Below are 18,232 nucleotides of genomic sequence, written 5' to 3' on the forward strand. Positions count from 1 at the left end.
AAGAAGAAGAAGAAGAAGAAGAAGAAGAAGAAGAAGAAGAAGAAGAAGAAGAAGAAGAAGAAGGAGAAGAAGAAGAAGAAGAAGAAGAAGAAAAAGAAGAAAACCCCACAAACCAGGGTTGGACCTAAAGAGGGGAACAGAGATGAAAACATACAAGTTCCAAGAAGAGAAGACTGAAGGTTTCTGAATGGGCAGAAAATGGGTATCACTGCAATTACCTGGGCCCCTTGAGCAGGAGCCCTGCCCCCAAATACCCACAAGCTCTGTGGAGGTGGCTGTGGATTCACTAGACAGAATCGGAACCCTCTGGTACAGGTTTTGTGCATATAGACTGGATCTGGAGACAAGCTGTAAAGATTTGAAGTCTTCTCTTTCCTAGCTGGTCTTTGCACACACAGATATTCCCTGCTCAGCCTCATCTCTCTGATCAATAGCAACGCTAGCAGCACTATTTGTGTTCCAACTCCGCAGTGGTACAGCCTGTCAAGGACCTTACGCACAGGTCACGGCCCGTATTCATCAGTGGATGCTAAATTCAATAGCTACCATCATGTTCTGATTAAAGGGAAGTGAGGGCAAAAGGGGAAAAATTAAGTTAAATATCAACATTTGCTTGTGATTAATTACAGCTTCCATTTCCTCAGACAAACATTCTAGTTTTAGATAACTACGAAGTCCCAGGCAGCTGCAAGTCATAATACAGGAAAAGTCAATATATCCTTTCCTCAGTTTACCCTGTGGAACTCTGTCCTCTTAGGATAATGGCTATAACCATCTTCATCAAAGCCCTTGTGACTTCCCCAGGAGACCCTCACATGCCTGTTGACATTCCCTTGTAGAAGGAAGAGGCATGTAAGGCCCTTAGACCCATATCTGAGATTTCAGCCACTCCCTCCTGCGCCTTCCCGCTCACCGTATGTAATTTTGTCCCAGCTAAACATGGTTGCCTGGTTGTGGGAGGTGCCAGAGTACAGATCAGGTGGAAAGTTAGTAGAAGTGGGGACTCCATTTGTGTGGCCCACGGGGGAGTTGTCATCCATGATAGCATGCCTTTTGGTGAGGTGGCTACTTTGGGCTTAACTGTCCTTCTGTAAGTGACCCCTCACACATTCTCTACAAGTAACCTGGACACTCACTGGCTCATTGAGCTGGACTTTATTGTAGCGGAGCCTTGGGGTATAGATCTTGTTTATATCTTCTTGGGTCTGAGTCTACAATAATCACTCTACTGGTAATGGCGTCTTATACTCACCTACAGGGTGTCACTCATGTGATCAACAGAGGTCATCTTTACTGCTCCTTCATGCTTCTACTCATGTGTACACACATATCTGTTTCGTTCCATGCACAGTAATCACACACGCAGGGTCATATGTCCATATTGTATTGGAACACAGAATGGTCCTCCTTCATCTTGAAGATGCCATCCACCCCTAGCCTCTGTGCCTAGCCCAGGACCAACCCCTACTTTCATTAACATTTCATTTCAAGAATGTTATGGAAGCAGTATTGCTGTATGCCACTTGGAACTGGCTGTCCTCATTCTGTGTGATTCCCTTGAGATGAGTCCAATAGGAGACACACTTGAGAGCATATACCCATCCTGAGGATACCCAGCACCTCCAGGGTCACGGTAGGGTGGGCTGAATAGGAATGCCCCACCCATGAGTTCATATATTTGAATGCTTGGTCCCCATTGATGGTCCTGTTTGGGAAGGATTAAGAAGTGTGGCCTTGTTAGAGGAGGTGTGTCCCTGAGGGCAGGCTTTGAGGTTTCAAAAGCCTTCCCTCACCTTCAATTGGCTTTCTCTGCCTCGTGGTTTTGGACAAAGACGTAAACTTGCAGATCCTTCTCCAGTGCTATGGCTGCCTGCTACCACATTCCTTTCCATGATGATCACTGACTCTTCCTCTGAAATTGTAAGCCCTCCAAAACATTTTTTAAAAAAAAGAAATTAAGTTGTCTTGGTCATGGTGTCTTATCATGGCAATAAAAAATTTACTAAGAAGCTCAGGTGCCATTTATCGTTTTGGCTTCTGAGGAGTGCACAGTGGCACATGACTGGGGATGGAGACAGTCAGTCCACAGTGTTCCTGGGGGTGGACATGCATGAGGGAAGTCACTCACCACAAGCAAAGGCCAGGTAGGTGTGGTGCACTCCACACAGTCAGGGGGATACTCCCCTTCCCTACTTGACAGCACCTCTGTCACCCATGTGCAGAAGGGTGGCCAAGAGGCATGAGGAAACTTTGTGATCCTTCAGAGACACCTGTTACAACTTGTCCCTGGAAGCCTGCCAGGTAGGTGAGCTGACAGGGGAGGTGTTAGAGCTGGCACAGTGACACTGTCTGCTTCCTGGAGCTTCTTCCTTGCCACACAGAAGCCACAATCTCTCTTTGTGGATTCTTCACACTAACACGACTCAGTGGGGGCTCTTGAGGGTCTTGCTTGTTTCCACACTGTCTACAGGATGAGGACAGTGAGGTACTTACTAGGTCTTCAGCTGTGGGGACTTCCAGCTGAGCCACAGAGCTACCCTGAGGACGGTCATCTAAGGTACATGGCTTTTTACCACTTGATCTTCCAAGGGCAACTGGAAGACTCAGAGAGAGAGAGAGGGGGGGGGAAACAGGGAGAGGGAGAGGGATGGATGGATGGAGGGAGAGAGAGAGAGAGAGAGAGAGAGAGAGAGAGAGCGCCCAGTTGGCACAGGCCTATATGGGACTGTTAAATATCGATCACAGCTGCAGCCAATAAAACCAAGGATAGAAACGGGCACTTCCATCTTTAGAAATAAGATGAAGACATCAGAAGAGTCTCTTGCCCTGAGTGAAATCAGAGCTCAGACAAAGCTAGCACGGGCTGACTGTCCTCCAGATGGCCCAGCTGCAGTACCAGAACCAGAGCTAGGGTCCCCCCAAGTAGTCCCAAACTGGGGCCTTGATTGAAGGGGCTTGAAGCAGAGGAGAGGTGCTGGCTTGCAGAACGGCCTTAGTGAGGGTGACTAATGCATACCCAGGCCATGTTGTATAGCCCTCAGGCTTGGTGGTGGATTCAGACTGAGCCTCAGGTCTGCTCTGGCTTCCTGTCCCTCTAGAGGTCTGGCTCTGCTGCTATGCAGTGCCTTTGGCTGCAGTCACTGTCCACATTGGGTGCCTTGTCCACTGGAGTGGGCAGAATGGTCCCCGAGGATGTCTACACCAGATCCCCTGGAACCTGTGTGCTCTGTGTGTGACATGATGAGGTCTGCAAGTGGGATAAAGGTCACCGATCTTAAAGTGGAGAGTGGGAGAGCAGGGTTAGCTGGGAGGCCGGGTCTAACGGCATGAGCCTAGACAGTGGAGAACTTTCTATGAGGAAGCAGGCAAGGCAAGAGGCAGTGCAGAGATGTGAAGATGGAAGGACTGGAGGAAGGGGACAGAAAGAAGGAAAGTGGTGGGGAGAAGGGATAAGGGAAGGAAAAAGGGAAGAGAGAAAGGAGGAGGAAAGACATGGTAGGAAGGAGGTGTGGGAAAGGGAAGGACAAACAGGAGGGACAGAGGAGGGATTGAGGGGAGAGAGAAGGAGGGATAAAGGGACATAAACACACACTAGGCTACAGAATGGCTGTTCATCTGTGACACTGTGCCAGCCACTATGAATGGCTCTGTTTTAAAATAGAGTATCTGGATTTCAGAGTGATCTGCGTTCAGGGAGTCAGAATAGCTTTGCAAGAAACAGAAGACAGGGTTCTCTGTATTGGCTGTTGTGTTGGTCGGTCTTCACTGTCTGCTTGATTGGAGTTATAAACATCATGGAGATACAACTCTTGGAGTGTCTTTGACGATGTTTCCAGAAAGGTTTAACTGGAGAAAGAAGATTGCCCTCCCCTAGTGTGGACAGCACCGGTCTGTCGGCTGTGGGCTGTCGGCTGTGGGCTGTGGGCAGCACCAATCTGTCGGTTGTGGGCTGTGGGCTGGGCTAGATTTAAAGCACAAAGAGAGCTGAGCCCTGGAGTCCATCTCTCTCTGCCTCCTGACTGAGATGCAGTGTGACCCGCTGCCTCATGCTCCTGCTGCCGTGCTTTCCCCACCAGGATGGGCCTTCCAAGTGTGAGCAAAAGAAATAATCTGTCCTCCCTAGGTTACTTTTGTCTGTTATTTTTGTCACAATGATGAGAAAAGAAACAAATATGGCCACTCTCTGTTCCTAGGACCAGGGTGGGTGTGAAGGAGCTCTGTGCACACTGGCAGGGGTAGACCCAGAACAGCTGTGGCTCCTGCAGGACACGCTGAATCTGTCAGGCAGGAGGAAAAGATGTCCAACAGTCCCCCACAGTGATCTGAGATGCTATAATTGGTAAGAGTCACTGGCCTAATTTTATTTCTGTCACTACAATAAAACACCCTGATGAAAAGCAACTTAGGGGAGACAGGATTTATTTTAGCCCATCCTTCCAGGTTTGCGGTCCGCCATAGCAGAGAAGAGCAATGGCTGGAGACTTAACAGCTAGTTGTGTCGTAGCTACAGTCGAGACCAGAGACAACAGTGGCATGCATGCTTGGGACTTAGCTTGCTTTCTTCACAGTCCCCAGAGTCAAGGAATGGTGGTGCTGCCTGCTTTAGGATGGGTTTTCCTACATCAATTAACTTAAGACAATCCCTGACAGGCAGGCCCACAGGCCAACCAGAAGGTGAGCTTGCTACATTGACTCTCCCTTGTTTCAGACAGTAGCCTTATCTACCACTTCTCCACGTCAGGGATCGGAACCAAGACCAAGAATAGCAAAGACATTCATTAAAGTGCAGTGACCAGGTCAGAAAGGAGTCCTAAAACCTATGCTTAGGTACCCATACAGTCAGAAGGGAACCCCAAAACCTATGCTTATATCTCCCTGCCACATACTTTGTTATCAAGTACCAAGGGCTACAGAGCACAGCTGAGACTCTTGCACAGTGACTTCTGGGAGTTTCTCAAGGGACACCTAGTCTCATTGACAGGTAAGCTTGCCAGAAGCTAAAGGATGGATATCCAAGGTCAGTCACAGACAGCTGCTCACAGCCTGAGGGGACCCCATCCAGGGTTTGCCTCCAACAAAGCTGACTCCAGATACTGGATGCAGAGGCAGAGGCTGTACTTAGGGGGCAAGACGTCAGAGGCAAGGCCCATTGCAGACCATGTGCATCTCCAGTATAGAACTGCTTGGGCAAAGCTCATAGTGTTTCAGCAGATGCAGGAGCGGAGCTTTTCCTCGGGGGCAGCAGCAACACTTCCCACACGCCACAGTAGACAAAGTTGGTTCCTATGCCTAGAAGAGGCCACCAAGAAGGAGAAGGTGGTGGCAGAGCTGGAAGCCGTACACCATAGGGAGGCAGGGGTCATGTTACACAGTAGTCTCTGAGTGTCAGAGCAATGGCCCAGAGTCTGGCAAGCAGGGTGATGTCACAGCAGCGGTCAGGAGGAGAGGAGGCCAGGCATTGGGACAGCAGGACAACTGAGCAGTGAGGAGGGGGGTCAGGCTTCAGGGCTCTGCAGGGTGGGCACAGGCACCTTCTAGTGATCAGAGCTTAGAGTCCTGTTTAGACCACAGGAATTGAGCAATTCGGCTGGAAGCTGACAGGCAGGGCAAACAGCCTCTGCCGTCTGTCTCGTCTCATCAGTGTGAAATATCTGTAATTGGAAGGTGATTCCTTTCGCTTCCATTCATTTGCATGCTCATATCAATAGCTTTCTGCCCAGCTCTGCTGGTGACAGCCTGGGAGATTGGTCACGTTTGCCCAGGATCCCTCCCTGATGCAATGGTTGGGCTTGGTGACAATCCCTGAGTCCTTTGGATCAATGGAAATGCTTTCTCTGGGGTTTTCTCCAACGTGAACCAACCACAAAATTCCACCTGTCACAACTTCTAAACAGAAGGGGATTGAAGTCAACCCTTACTAAGACAGAGAGCACTGGGGACAAGAGGTGGTTCAGTGGTGAAGTACTCACTGCAGAAACATGGGGACCTGAGTGTGTTCCCTCAGCACTCATGATGGCATGTCCCTGTAACTCTAGCACTGAGGGATGAGGCAGGTAGAGAGCTCGGTGGCCAGTCAGTCTAGACGAAGTGGCAAGCTACGGGCTCAGTGACAGACCCTGCCTCAAAAATAAGGGAGATGGTTCAGTGGTTAAGAGTATTTACTGTTCTAGCAGAGGACCCAGGTTCAGCTCCAAGCACCCACGTTAGGAGATTCATATCCTCCTTCAACTTCAGATCCAAGGGAACTGTCTTAGGGTTTTACTGCTGTGAACAGACACCTTGACTAATGTAAGTCTTATAAGAACAACGTCTAATTGGGGCTGGCTTACAGGTTCAGGGGTTCAGTCCATTATCATTGGGAGCATGGCATCATCCAGGCAGGCATGGTGCAGGAAGAGCTGAGAGTTCTATCTTCATCTGAAGGCTGCTAGTGGAAGACTGACTGCCAGGCAGCTAGGATGAGGGTCTGAAAGGCCACACCTACAGTGACACACTTCCTCCAACAAGGTCACACCTCCTAATAGTGCCAATCCCTGGGCCAAGCATATATAAACCATCACAGGAACCAACATTCTCTTTGGGTCTATGCAGGCAGCTGTACACACACGCACACACACACACACACACACACACACCTATACATAAAAGAACAGGAGTGTGCTCTCACACCGTTACAAGGCAGTACATGAGGGATGGTGAATGCTAAACGCAAAACCCGATTCTGATATGAATTTGAGATCAAAGTTAGGATGATAGATTTAAATACTGGAGGAAGGGATGGTGATGGAGACAAACATTTCGAGTTTATAGGGAGATAAATTTCCTCCCTTGTTTAAATTACCTTAAAATGTTTTTTAACACAATATAGCCCTGTCTGCCAGAGATTTACACATCACAAATTTTAATTTTGGTTCAATCTATAATGGACTGTGCTCAGACGGCCATAGATCAAGCCCAGTGGAAGTCTCTGCTGAGAGTGGGGTATGCTTTTCACATCCATAGCTACCGCTGGCAGCGGGGAGGGCTCAGACCCTGGGGGGATCCGCAGCGACTGGCGACTCTGGCCTGTGGCTCCGATTCTCTGACCACCCTCATGACCTGTTCTGGAGGTTGCTGATGGGCCATATGTAGCCAAGTCACAGGGAGAGCGCAAAGCCCTCTCCAGACGGCTGACAGACACGAGACTGCTCAGGGCAACCACCTTGTACGCAATGCTCCTCGCTTGATGCTGGCTAATGTCATAGCAATCTATCTGCATTTTTCTTTTCTTATTTTACAAAATGGCAAACTGCAAAAAAAAAAAAGTATTACTGAAGGAGTGATTCTCTGGAGACGCTCTTTTTTCTCCATTTGAATGCCTTTCATTTTTGATAAGAGATAGAGTGAAGCTGCCTTTGAGGTACTCTCTGTCAGCAGTGGCTTCAGCTGAGGACTCACAGGTCAGCAGGACAGCAGCTGCAGCCATTTTAGGAACAAGCTCGTGACCGTGCAGGAGGCTGGGAAAATCAAGTGTGGGTCGTTGCCTCCCCGTGTAATGCGTCCGTACCATAATCTTGTGATAAACTTACAATTCCTCGGCCGCAGCCCAAGCCATGCTTCCACGGCCATGATCTTCCAGTAGTTAGCGGTGACTCGGTGCATTTAACTTTATCTGCCCTCCCTACCTCTGGGTCACACATGGCCTGTTTTTTTTTTTATGATTGCTGTTCTTATATTTCAGTTCAACCAAAGGTAGCAGCCAGCAGTTCCCTTCCGAGTTGACATCACATAGGCTGACTTCTGAGTACAGATCACGAGAGCCAGGGAGAGTTAGGGAGAAGTTTGGGGCAAAAGAGAGGCCAGAAGAGGCAGGCGGTGGCTGTGAAGAGGATGGCCCCACCTCCACTCTCAAGCTTTATGGTGGCAGCTGATTATGGTCTGAGGGTGAACTGTCCCCCATGTGTTCCCATTATCAATGTTTGTTCCCCAGGAGGCGGTGATGTTTTGGAACACGTCAGAACTTCTGGTGGAGTCTGATCACAGGGGACAGACCTTCAAGGGTTTTAATCTAGCAGGGTTTTGGGCCAAGATCTTAGGGACTGCAAAGTCTTACTACCACAAACAAAGCCAAACCATCCACTGTGCCTTCCCTACCATGGAGGACTGTATGCCTTGTGATCGTAAACTAAAGTAAGTCTGTCCTGTCTTGAGGTATTTCTAGCAGGCGCCCCGTCTCAGTGATGAGAAAAGTAAGAAGTATGGCTGTGTTTGGAAGGTACTAGAGACTTTCCTACATAAAACGCAAATGGGATTAACCTGGAAGATAAACTCTACCGTACCACCATTTACATCATTAAAAATGAAGTCAGTGCGGCCCAGGGAGACGGCTGAGCTGTAAAAGGTGTGCTCCACAAGCACTCGAGTTTGATCCCCAGGATACATGGTGGAAGGAGAGAACTGACTCTCACAAGTTGTTCTCTGATCGCCACATGCATCCTGTGGCATGTCAGCATCCCTCTCCAAACATACATACGCACTCAATCACCAATAAATCAATCAACCACGTCATTAAAAATAAAGTCAGTGGAGACCAAGGAGACGACTTAGTAGCGCACTCATCGAAAAAGCTTGAGGACCAGCTGGACCCACAAAAAATGGCCAGGGGCAGCAGTGGGTCATCTATAACCCCAGGGCTGTGGGCGGAGGCAGGCGGGTCCTGAGAGCTGGCTGTGTAACCCATCAGTCTAGCCAAAATGGCACGCTGCCAGTCCTCGAGAGAGACCCTATCTCAAACAGTAAGTTGGAGGGTGGCAGAGGAGTCACCTGATGTCAACCTCTGGCTTCCACATCTGTCTACAGAGGTGGCACACATGCACAAACACATCGAATCAGTGGGATGCAAGGCAGCTCTCTTGTCTGCCTGGAACTCTGGGGATGGAGAGCTCCCTGAGGATGCAGCCAGCACTGCCGCAGGTCTGAGGATTACCTATGATGGAGAGGAAGGCTTTGGCCCTGGCTGGCTCAGATGCACTCCCCCGGAGTGTTGCCTCACACACGTACATCCCGGTGTCTGCTGATGTCGGGTTGGTGATGGTAAGGCGCCTCCCGTAGCTGTGCAGCCCACTTGTGAGTCGAACTCCGTTTCTCTTCCAGTGCACACTCAGCTCCTCCAAAGGCCTGCGAAAGAGCGGAAGGGCAGCGGTGAATCATGTGGACGGCAGTAATAATAATTTCAGCCATTCAGCACGAGCTCGACAAAGCTAATTCTACCAGGAACCATGGCGGGTTGAACAATGGACATTTAAAAATCAATCCAGATACAGCTCCACTCCCTTACGGCTCGCCTCAACGAGACATTCTGCTCAAGGGCTATTGAGCAAGGATAGCTAATTGCAGCAGCAATGGACCATACATGCTAATGATTCCATTTGCCCAGGAAAAGAATGCTTAAAATAAATACTATTAGGGGACCCACAGATACATGGGAGGTGTGATCTTCTAAACTTCAACCTAGACTGACCAAGAAGTAGGCCCGCCCTGCCTGGGCCTAGAAGGGCGAGAGGAACTAGCTTTCCTAGGCTGCTCAGGGGTTTGGCTCATCTCTCCCCCCATAGCTTGAGTCACTGTTGCTGAGGAGATTTCTCCATCACCAGGAGTTAAACTGAAAAGCTCCACGCACTGTGGAGACAGCAGGAGGAAGTATCCAGCATGAGGTCCCCTGCGTTCCCCGACACATGACATGCAATGCCCCAGGATAAGCTAGCCTGCTGCAACCTGAAGTGTGGGATTCCTACACTGTTCCACTGTCTCTCCACAGGAGGATATACAGATCCAGGTTCTTTCTTTTTATCTGAGTGTGTGAGTGTACATGTGTGTATGTACCTGGAGAGGCTAGGGGGTGGGTCAAAGTGGTTATTGTTTCACCTCCTGCTACCTTAATCTTTGAGACGGGGTCTCTCACTAACCTGTAGACTGATGTATAGGCTACACTAGCTGGACCGCAGACCCCTAGGGATCCTCCTGTGTCCGTCTCTCCAGTGTGAGGATTACAGGAGTAAGATACCACATCCAGCTTTTACATGGATTCTGGGGAGCAAAACTTGGGTCCTCCTGCTTGTGCATCAAGTACTTCACCGACTGAGCCATCTCCCTGGCCTCTCGTCTAGGTTCCGTGGCCTTTATTTGGAATGCCCAGACTTCATAAGTACTTTGTATTTTGTGTTTTCCCCCTCTGGAATATTTGTATACTCACAGTGAGATTGCTTAGGGATGGGTCCCAGGTCTGAACATGAATTCCTTTTGTGTTTCATCTGCAGTTGGCACACTCAGCCCAAAGGGAATCCCATGCTATATTCATTCTTAGTGCGTCTGTGCTTTGACCCAACAGACACATGAGGTTGGGCTGAAATTTTCTACTGTAGCCTCACACCAAGGCTCAAAGTCCCAGATTTGGAAGTATTTCAGAGTCTGGGTTTTCAGATGATGAATGCCCCACCTGAGTTCCCACACCCAGAGCACACCCTGTACCTGGCATTGGCTATGCACTCCAAGGTAGTCTCACTGGACCCTGCTACCACACTTCTGTTGCCGGGGGCAACCACGATGATGGGAGCCATGGTCTCATGGGTGCCAGTATCTCCTGTGGCAGAGAAAACAAAACATCCATGGAACTCTCCTCAGAATGGAAGACAGGGTGACTGGGGAAGGACAGGAAAGGCCATGTAAAACTATAGCAAGAGGAAACTCAAAACCTTATGACTCACTAGGTCCCCTTGAGGGAGCCCAGAGTGTGATATTTTTATGTTGCCCCTGGCCTCCGTCAGACTGCATGTGATGGAGTCTAGGCAAAGCCAGTCTTGTCTGCCGGCCACCTGTCACCAAGGACACTTGTGCAACAGCAAGCTTTCAGAGGCTTGGCATTTTCCACAATGCTTCCCTTTACTTTTTCCGTTGATCTAAGTAAGCATTTGTTTATTGACATCACCTGGCATACCTACTGTGGCAGTTAATCTTAATTGTCAACCTGATGAGATTTATAATTACCATGGAAACAAACCACTAGGCCTGTCTGTGAGAGGGTTTACTAGACTAGGCTACTCGAAGTGGGAGGCCCCACCCTGACTGTAGATGGCGCCGTGCATGGCTAGGATTCAGGGCTACCAAGGAGAGGGTGAGCTGAGCACTGGCACTCAGTCTGCTTCCTGTCTGTGCATGCTCCCTCAGCCATGATGGACTTTCGCCCTCAGACTGAGAGCCAGAGTCAACCCTTGCTCCTACTAGTTGCTCTTGTCAGACATTTTGTCACAGCCAGAAAAATAACTAACACGTCTACTATTTTCTAATCAGGTCAACTGGACAAATATGTCATGAGCTGGGAACTCCGCTAGGCACAGGGGTCACAGAATCAGCCCTGGTGACTCCCTGGGTGAATGGATTCAGTTATCTAAGGGTTCTCTTCTCTCCACAGTCACCACCGCCCCTTTGCTTTTCTGCTACATAAATACCCAGAGTCCATCTCTGAGTATCAAACTATAAATAATTTAAATTCACACTTACAGAGTCAAAAAGGAGAAAGCTATATGCATTTTTTTTTTTTTGCTGCTTTCCCCCTAAAATACAGCTAGCATCGAAATTAAACTAACCACAGCAAGTTTACTAACTTCTAGGGGAATTCAAAACCAAGCATTTATATACTAGGGACTTCAGTACAAGGTGTGGATGTAAGAGACTAGGAATAAAAACTAATTTAAATGACTGAAGAGTGAAATGCCCTCTTTGGTCCCTCACAATGAACAGTCAGCATGTGGACAGTTATGGCTATTCAGAATTCTGGCTCATGAAAGGCTCTGATCCGTGGTAGACTCACAGCCATGGAGAATGCTGTATCTGGTGTTCCTTGCTTATGGAGGAACTAGTTTTATACTAGAGGTACATATGAATAGCAAAGTAGTGGTGAGAGAGGGACTGAGGAGTTGGCTATGTCAGTAAAGTGCTTGTCCTGAAACCCCAGGATCTGAGTCTGATCCTCAGACCCATGTAGAAAAACCAGTGTGGTGGTGCATGCTTCTAATCCTGAGAACTCTTGGGAGTAGAACTTGGGGCTCTTTGGAAAGACAATCAGCCTGGCCTACCTGGAAATACTTAGAAAATACAGTGATTGATACTCAAGCATGAGGACCCAAGTTTGGGTCCCCAGCATCCATGTAAAAAGCTGGATAAACCCCTATAATCCCAGTACTGGGGAGGTAGAGGCAGCCTCCTCTATTTGGGGTGTGCTAGCCAGCTTGTCTGCTCAAATTAGTGAGCTCTGGCTCAATGAGAAACCCTATCTCAAAAATCAGGTGGAGGATGATTAAGAAAAATATTTGACATTAATTCCCACATGCACAGGCACACATATGCACACCCCACCCCTGCACAGGTGCACAAACATATTAGCACATAACACACATATATACAAAAAGACCAGCAAATACATTTTCTTAAGCATATCCGTTGATTTAATGATAGGAGGTCTATTTTTATACTCCCTTAGACTCCTGGGGGACATGAAGCAGCCCTGGCTTCCTGAAACCATAGGCCCCTGAAGTTCTCTCTCTCTCTGGCCATCCCCCACCCCCCACTGGGAACCTTCCTGCTGATGCCCTCCCTGAGAAACTTCAGGGATGGCTCACCAGATGTCAGACTGTCATGAGGGCCTGAGCGTATACTATATGGCAATCTGAGGAGCACCCGGCTTGTCACCTGTGAAAGCCGCTGATGAGGAGAAACGACACAGGGAGCTAATATTTGCAAATGGTTATGAGGAGTGAAGGAGAGCAGCAGCGGGAGCCAAGAGGTCACCAAGCAACGTGCTCACATGTCATTAATCACTGCACAGCCGAGACAGCAGAGAAGATGAGAAGATGCCCACACTCGGTGGTGGTTACCACCTGGGGACGATGGTCCCAGATGGAATCTCTCTTGCCCAGGCCGAGCAGACTGAACCTTAGACAACATTGCATGACACTATCACTGAGCAGAGGTAGGCATCTTTTATAAGACCAGCTGTGCCTGCTTGCCAATCCCTGCTGGGCTGGTTGGCTGTTCAAATCCCTCTAGAGCTGTATGAGATCATGGGACCCTTATCTGGGTATCCAGTCACTCCCGTCAGCCTGCTGTATGTTATTCTGTCCTCATTTTATACAGCCTTAGGGTTGGGATATGTGTGGGGAGCTAGAGCACATAGGTTGGAGAAGACTAGGAGAAGGGAGTTCCGTTTATGCAGCCTCAGGGGAGCCTTTATCCATAGGGGGTACACATCTTCCAGCAAAGCTGCCCCGCTCCCATCTTCTGAATGTGAATTCTCAGTGTGAGCTTTGTCGTTGGACCCTTGGCAGGAAGAGGGTATAGGCATTGGCAAGTTCCCAACCCCACTGGGAGAAATATCTCTAAACAGCAAGTGAAGCTTGATGCTACCATGTGACGGGTGTGACAGAGTCCCTTCCGTTCTGGGTTCACAAGGATGCAGACCACTTACTAAGCATCTATTACAGGACATCCTCTCCTGACAGAGGCAGAGTCAGTGGTGGGACTTGCTCCATTCAAAGTCACCAGATGTGAGCCTGTTCTCTATGCCAGGCCACCGAACCCCAACTCCTTCTTTCTTTCAGATGATGCTACAATCACACAGGACACCAGTGAGCAAAGATGGAGAAAGCCACCAGAAAGGTTAGCTTGACCTGTGCAAGCATCTGCGGCAAGGTCAAAGCAAGGCTCGAGGGAATGCTGATTGCAAAGCCTACATGGTCATTATTGCAATTATAAAACAATGCAAAATAATTGTGCATAAGTAATTGAAATCCAGGTACCCCAACTACAAGGAGATCCTCATTATAGCATGTTGTTCTGACATGCTTTATTCCTGTGAAAGAATTCTTTCAATTTATTTTATTTTATTTTATTTTATTTTATTTTATTTTATTTTATTTTATATTTTTTGAGACAGTCTCTCATGTAGCCCAGGCTGGTTTTGAACTCTGAGATGATGTGCTAATCTTGGTTGTCATCTTGACCATCTTGGAAGAAGGAACCTCCATAAAGGATTGTCTCCATCAGATTGCCTCTGGGATATGTCTATAGGGGCATTTTCTTGACTTGTAGTTGATATAGGAAAGCCCAGCCCACTGTGGGTGGTGCCATCCCTAGGCAGGTGGGCCTGAACTGTATAAGAAAAAGTAGCTGACAGTGATCCTAGGAGCAAGCCAGGGAACACCCTTCCTCCATGGTTCCTGCTCCAGTTCTTGCCCCGACTTCCCTCAGTGATGGACGATGATTGTGATATATTAGCCAAAGAAACCCCTTCTTTCCTAAACTGCTTTGTGTTACTTGCTTATCACAGTAACAGGAAGCTAACTGTTAAGTAACAGATGACTCCAAGCTTCTAATCTTTTGCCTCCATCTCTCCAGTGCTGGCATTACAGGCATGTGCCGCCATGCCTGGTTGTAGGTGGTACTGGGAGCAGAACCCAAGGCCTCAGGAATGCCAGGCAAGCACTCGAGCAGCTGAGCTACGTCCCCAGCTCTCCTTCAGACTTTCAGTTAAAGTATATACACACAAGCTTAACCTACTGAACTAAGATGGAACAACTCTCCCCTCCCTGACCAAGGGCAATCTCTTCTAAAGCTTTTTAGGGATTTAATGTTATGCATCCGTTGTTAGTCTTGATTCAGCAACGAAACATTAATAATTAATGTTCTGTGTGGCAGATGAACCTTGAGCCCACATCACTTCACACACTACACATACTGAAATTTACATGTGGGTTGTTCCTCACATGAAGTTTATGCCCTGATTGTCAGGAGTACATGATGAATTCCCTCTCCCTCTCTCTCTCTACCTCTTCCTCTTCCTCTTCCTCTCCCTCCCTCTCTCCCTCCCTCCCTTCCTCTCTGTCTCTCTCTCTCCCCTCCCCTATCTCCCCCCTCCCCTCCTCTCTCTGTCTCTCTCTCTCTCTCTCTCTGTTATTTATTGTATTTAAGTATAGCAACACACACACACACACACACACACACACATAACTTTTGTAACTTTAAAATATAGTCTTTCCTCCTCTCTCTGTTTATCCCTAGGGTTGTGTATAGAGTTAAAGTAAGCTTTAGAAAGTGAACGTACTTGCTTCCTCTCTCTGCTTCCTCTGCTCTCTGTGGTATGGGGCTCGAACCCAGGCTTAGTGCACGCTAGGCAAGGGCTCTGCCGCTTAGCTACACTCCCAGTCCCTCTCGTCAAGATTCAAGTCTAGCACTCTACCACTGATTTACACTCTCAATTCTCTTTTCCCTTTTGATTTTGAGACAAGATCTTGCTAAGTTACCCATTCTGGTTTTGTATTCCTCTCATAGTTCATAAGCTTCCTGACTTTACCTCCTAAGTGGCCACAACTCCAGGTAAAGTTAAGCGTCTTTACTTCTGTGAGCACAAAAGTATCTGAGATATAAGACACACTCAACAAATCCTCAATGACGCACTCATTTGTTATAAACCAGTGGCTCCCTTTGGGAGTTAGATATCAGATATCCTACATATTAGATATCTACATTACAATTCATAGCAGTAACAAAACTGCAATTATGAGGTAGCAACAAAAATAATTTTATGGTTGGGGTCACCACAACATGAGGTTGTATATTAAAGGATCTCAGCATTAGGAAGGTTGAGAACCATGGCTATAAATAATCTGCCTTGGGAGCCAGCAAGATGGCTGAGTGGGTAAAGTAGCTATATGCTGTATGAGCATAGTGACCTGACTTTAATCTTCAGAACCTGTGTTCCGGAAAAAACGTGGAAGGAGAGAATCAACTCCATAAAGTTATCCCCTGACCTCTGCACATGTGCCCTGGTACCACATATGCCCACATGCATTGCATGAACTCTCATATGCACACACACACACACACACACACACACACACACACACACCACAATTTTAAAAACCATTATAAGCTCTGCAAGAAACTGCCACTTCCACTCCACCACCCTCAGTGTTCCACATAACAAACCTTTTTCTAAAACCCACACACCAATGTACAAAGGAATTTCCCAGAAGGATAAAAACAAGCAGGAAAGAAAAAAGGAGTTCTGTCTCACTAAGTTCCCTCCACAGAGCCGAGTATTTCCTTGAGTGCTTTACAAATGTATGTTCAGTGACAACCCAGGGAGACAGCATTACCCCCTGCAGAGGTGAGAAAACTGAGGTACAGAGGTGCATGGCTTCAAGTGCTGGAAAGTGTGTAGAGACAACTTCAGAGCTGTCTGCTTTTGCCTGTATGTGTCTGTTTGTGGGTGTGTTTGTGCATGTGTGTGTGTATGGGTGTGTGTGTGTGTGTATATGTGTATACACCTGTGGAAACCAGATGATAATCTTTGGTGTTGTTCCCAGGTGTTGCCCACCTCCCGCCGCCACTGCCCCCCAACATTTCTTTGTTTATGTGAGTGTGCACATGCAGGGGTGTGTGTGGAGGTCAGAGGACAACTTGCAGTTGTCAGTTCTTTTCCACTATGAGCGTCCTGAGACTGAAGTTTGGTGGGTAGGCTTGGAGGCAAGCCCCTGCCCACTGAGTCACCTTGCTGGCCCCACTTTCTTTTTGAGACAAGTTTCTAACTGGCTTAGAACTTTCTAAGTTCATCGGCTGACCAGTGAGTGCCAGGGATCCAGCTGTCTCTACCCTCCCTACACTGTGTTCTCCCCCCTCAACATGGGTTTGGGGGATCAGACTTGGGTCTGTATGCTTTCAAGGCAAGCACTTACAGACTGAGCCATCTCCTCAGCCCTGAACTTTCTTTTCCACAAAGCTGTTTCCTAATGAGAGCCTGGCTTGTCTCAGTTAACCAAAAGGAAATAAAGTCAACAATTTCTTCCCTAATCAGGTCTTTAATGGAAGGTGCATGGTTTTCTCCATTGAGCCTGCCTACCCTGGTGTGGTAGTTTGAATGCCATTGGCCCCCATAGGTCCATAGGGAGTGGCACTATTAAATAGTGCCCCCTTGTTAGAATTGGTGTGGCCCTACTGAAGGAAATGTGTCAATGTGGGGATGGGCATTGAGGTCTCCTATGCTCAAGCTATGCCCAGAGTGGCACAGAGTTTCCTTCTGCTGCCTGCGGATCAAGATGCAGAACTGAGCTCCTTCTCCAGCACCGTGTCTGCCTGCACGCTGCCATGCTTCCCACCATGATGATAATGGACTGAACTTTTGAAACCACAAGCCAGCCCCAATGAAATGTTTTCCATATGAGAGTTCCCACAGTCATGATGTCTCTTCACAGTAACAAAGCCCTAACTAAAGCAGCTAGTATGAGTGTCTGAGGGTGAAGACTGTATCAACACAGGCTCTGCAGAAGGTCACGGAAGCCTGCACCCACAGACTGGGCAGCTTCAGAGGAAGAGAGGTGAAGCCTTGAGATGAAGCAGCTATGTACTCAGAAACAAAACCTCGCAGCAGGGGGATGACCCTAATCCCAGCCATCATTCCCCATGTGAACTTTTTTTGTGTGTGTGAAGAAGCTAAAAGAGGAGAGGTTACTCAGGTTACATTTAATTAGAAAGGATGTTTAGAGAATAGCAGGGGCTGGGGAAATGGCTTAGGTGGTAAAGTGCTTGCCTTGCAATCAAGAGGCCCCAAGTATGATCTCCAGAACATGATAAAAAACAGAGTGTGGGGCGGGAACTTTAATCTCAGTGCTGGGGCCAGGAAGACTATAGATGCCTGGGCTTCACTGGCCAGCCAATCTAGTGTGCTTGACGAGTTCCAGGCTAGTGACAGACTCTGACTCAAAAAATACACAATGGAGAGCACCTCAGAAACAACAGCTAATGGTCTCTCCTGGCCTCTACACACGTGTTCATATACACATGTGTACATATGTGCACATGCACACACATAAACATACACCTGTTTGTGCATGCACATGTACACAGTAACATAAGACTCTCTTATACTCTCTCTTTCTCTCTTTCTTGTACACACACACACACACAGAGGGAGAGAGAGAGAACGAGAGAGAGAGAGACAGAGAGAGAGAGAGAGAGAGAGAGAAAGAGAGAGAGAGTCTCAAACAGGAAAATGCAAATTTCAAGGCAATCCTATCTGCCAAGCTTCTAGGTAACTGCAGAGACAGTGTGACAAATGAAGGTTACCACATTTCCTTGCAACTCAGGCATAGAGCTGCAGGCTACAGAACCAGCCTGTGGCCAGTGACAGGTCTGGAGATATGGG

General features: G+C 48.0%; 1 protein-coding gene across 1 annotated transcript in view; it reads right to left on the reverse strand.

Moving 5' to 3' along the window:
• Sdk1 (sidekick cell adhesion molecule 1) overlaps positions 1 to 18,232 on the reverse strand; it is a 620,720-nt gene that overhangs the window by 265,893 nt on the left and 336,595 nt on the right. The window contains exons 5-6 of the mRNA XM_028756035.1: positions 10,507 to 10,618; positions 8,966 to 9,156 (exon numbers count right to left, since the gene is read on the reverse strand). Of these exons, the coding sequence (XP_028611868.1) occupies positions 8,966 to 9,156; positions 10,507 to 10,618 (303 nt within the window). The remainder of the gene's footprint in view (positions 1 to 8,965; positions 9,157 to 10,506; positions 10,619 to 18,232) is intronic.

The sequence above is a fragment of the Grammomys surdaster genome, unplaced genomic scaffold (genome assembly GCF_004785775.1).
Source record: "Grammomys surdaster isolate TR1022 unplaced genomic scaffold, NIH_TR_1.0 126109, whole genome shotgun sequence".
Taxonomy (NCBI): domain Eukaryota; kingdom Metazoa; phylum Chordata; class Mammalia; order Rodentia; family Muridae; genus Grammomys; species Grammomys surdaster.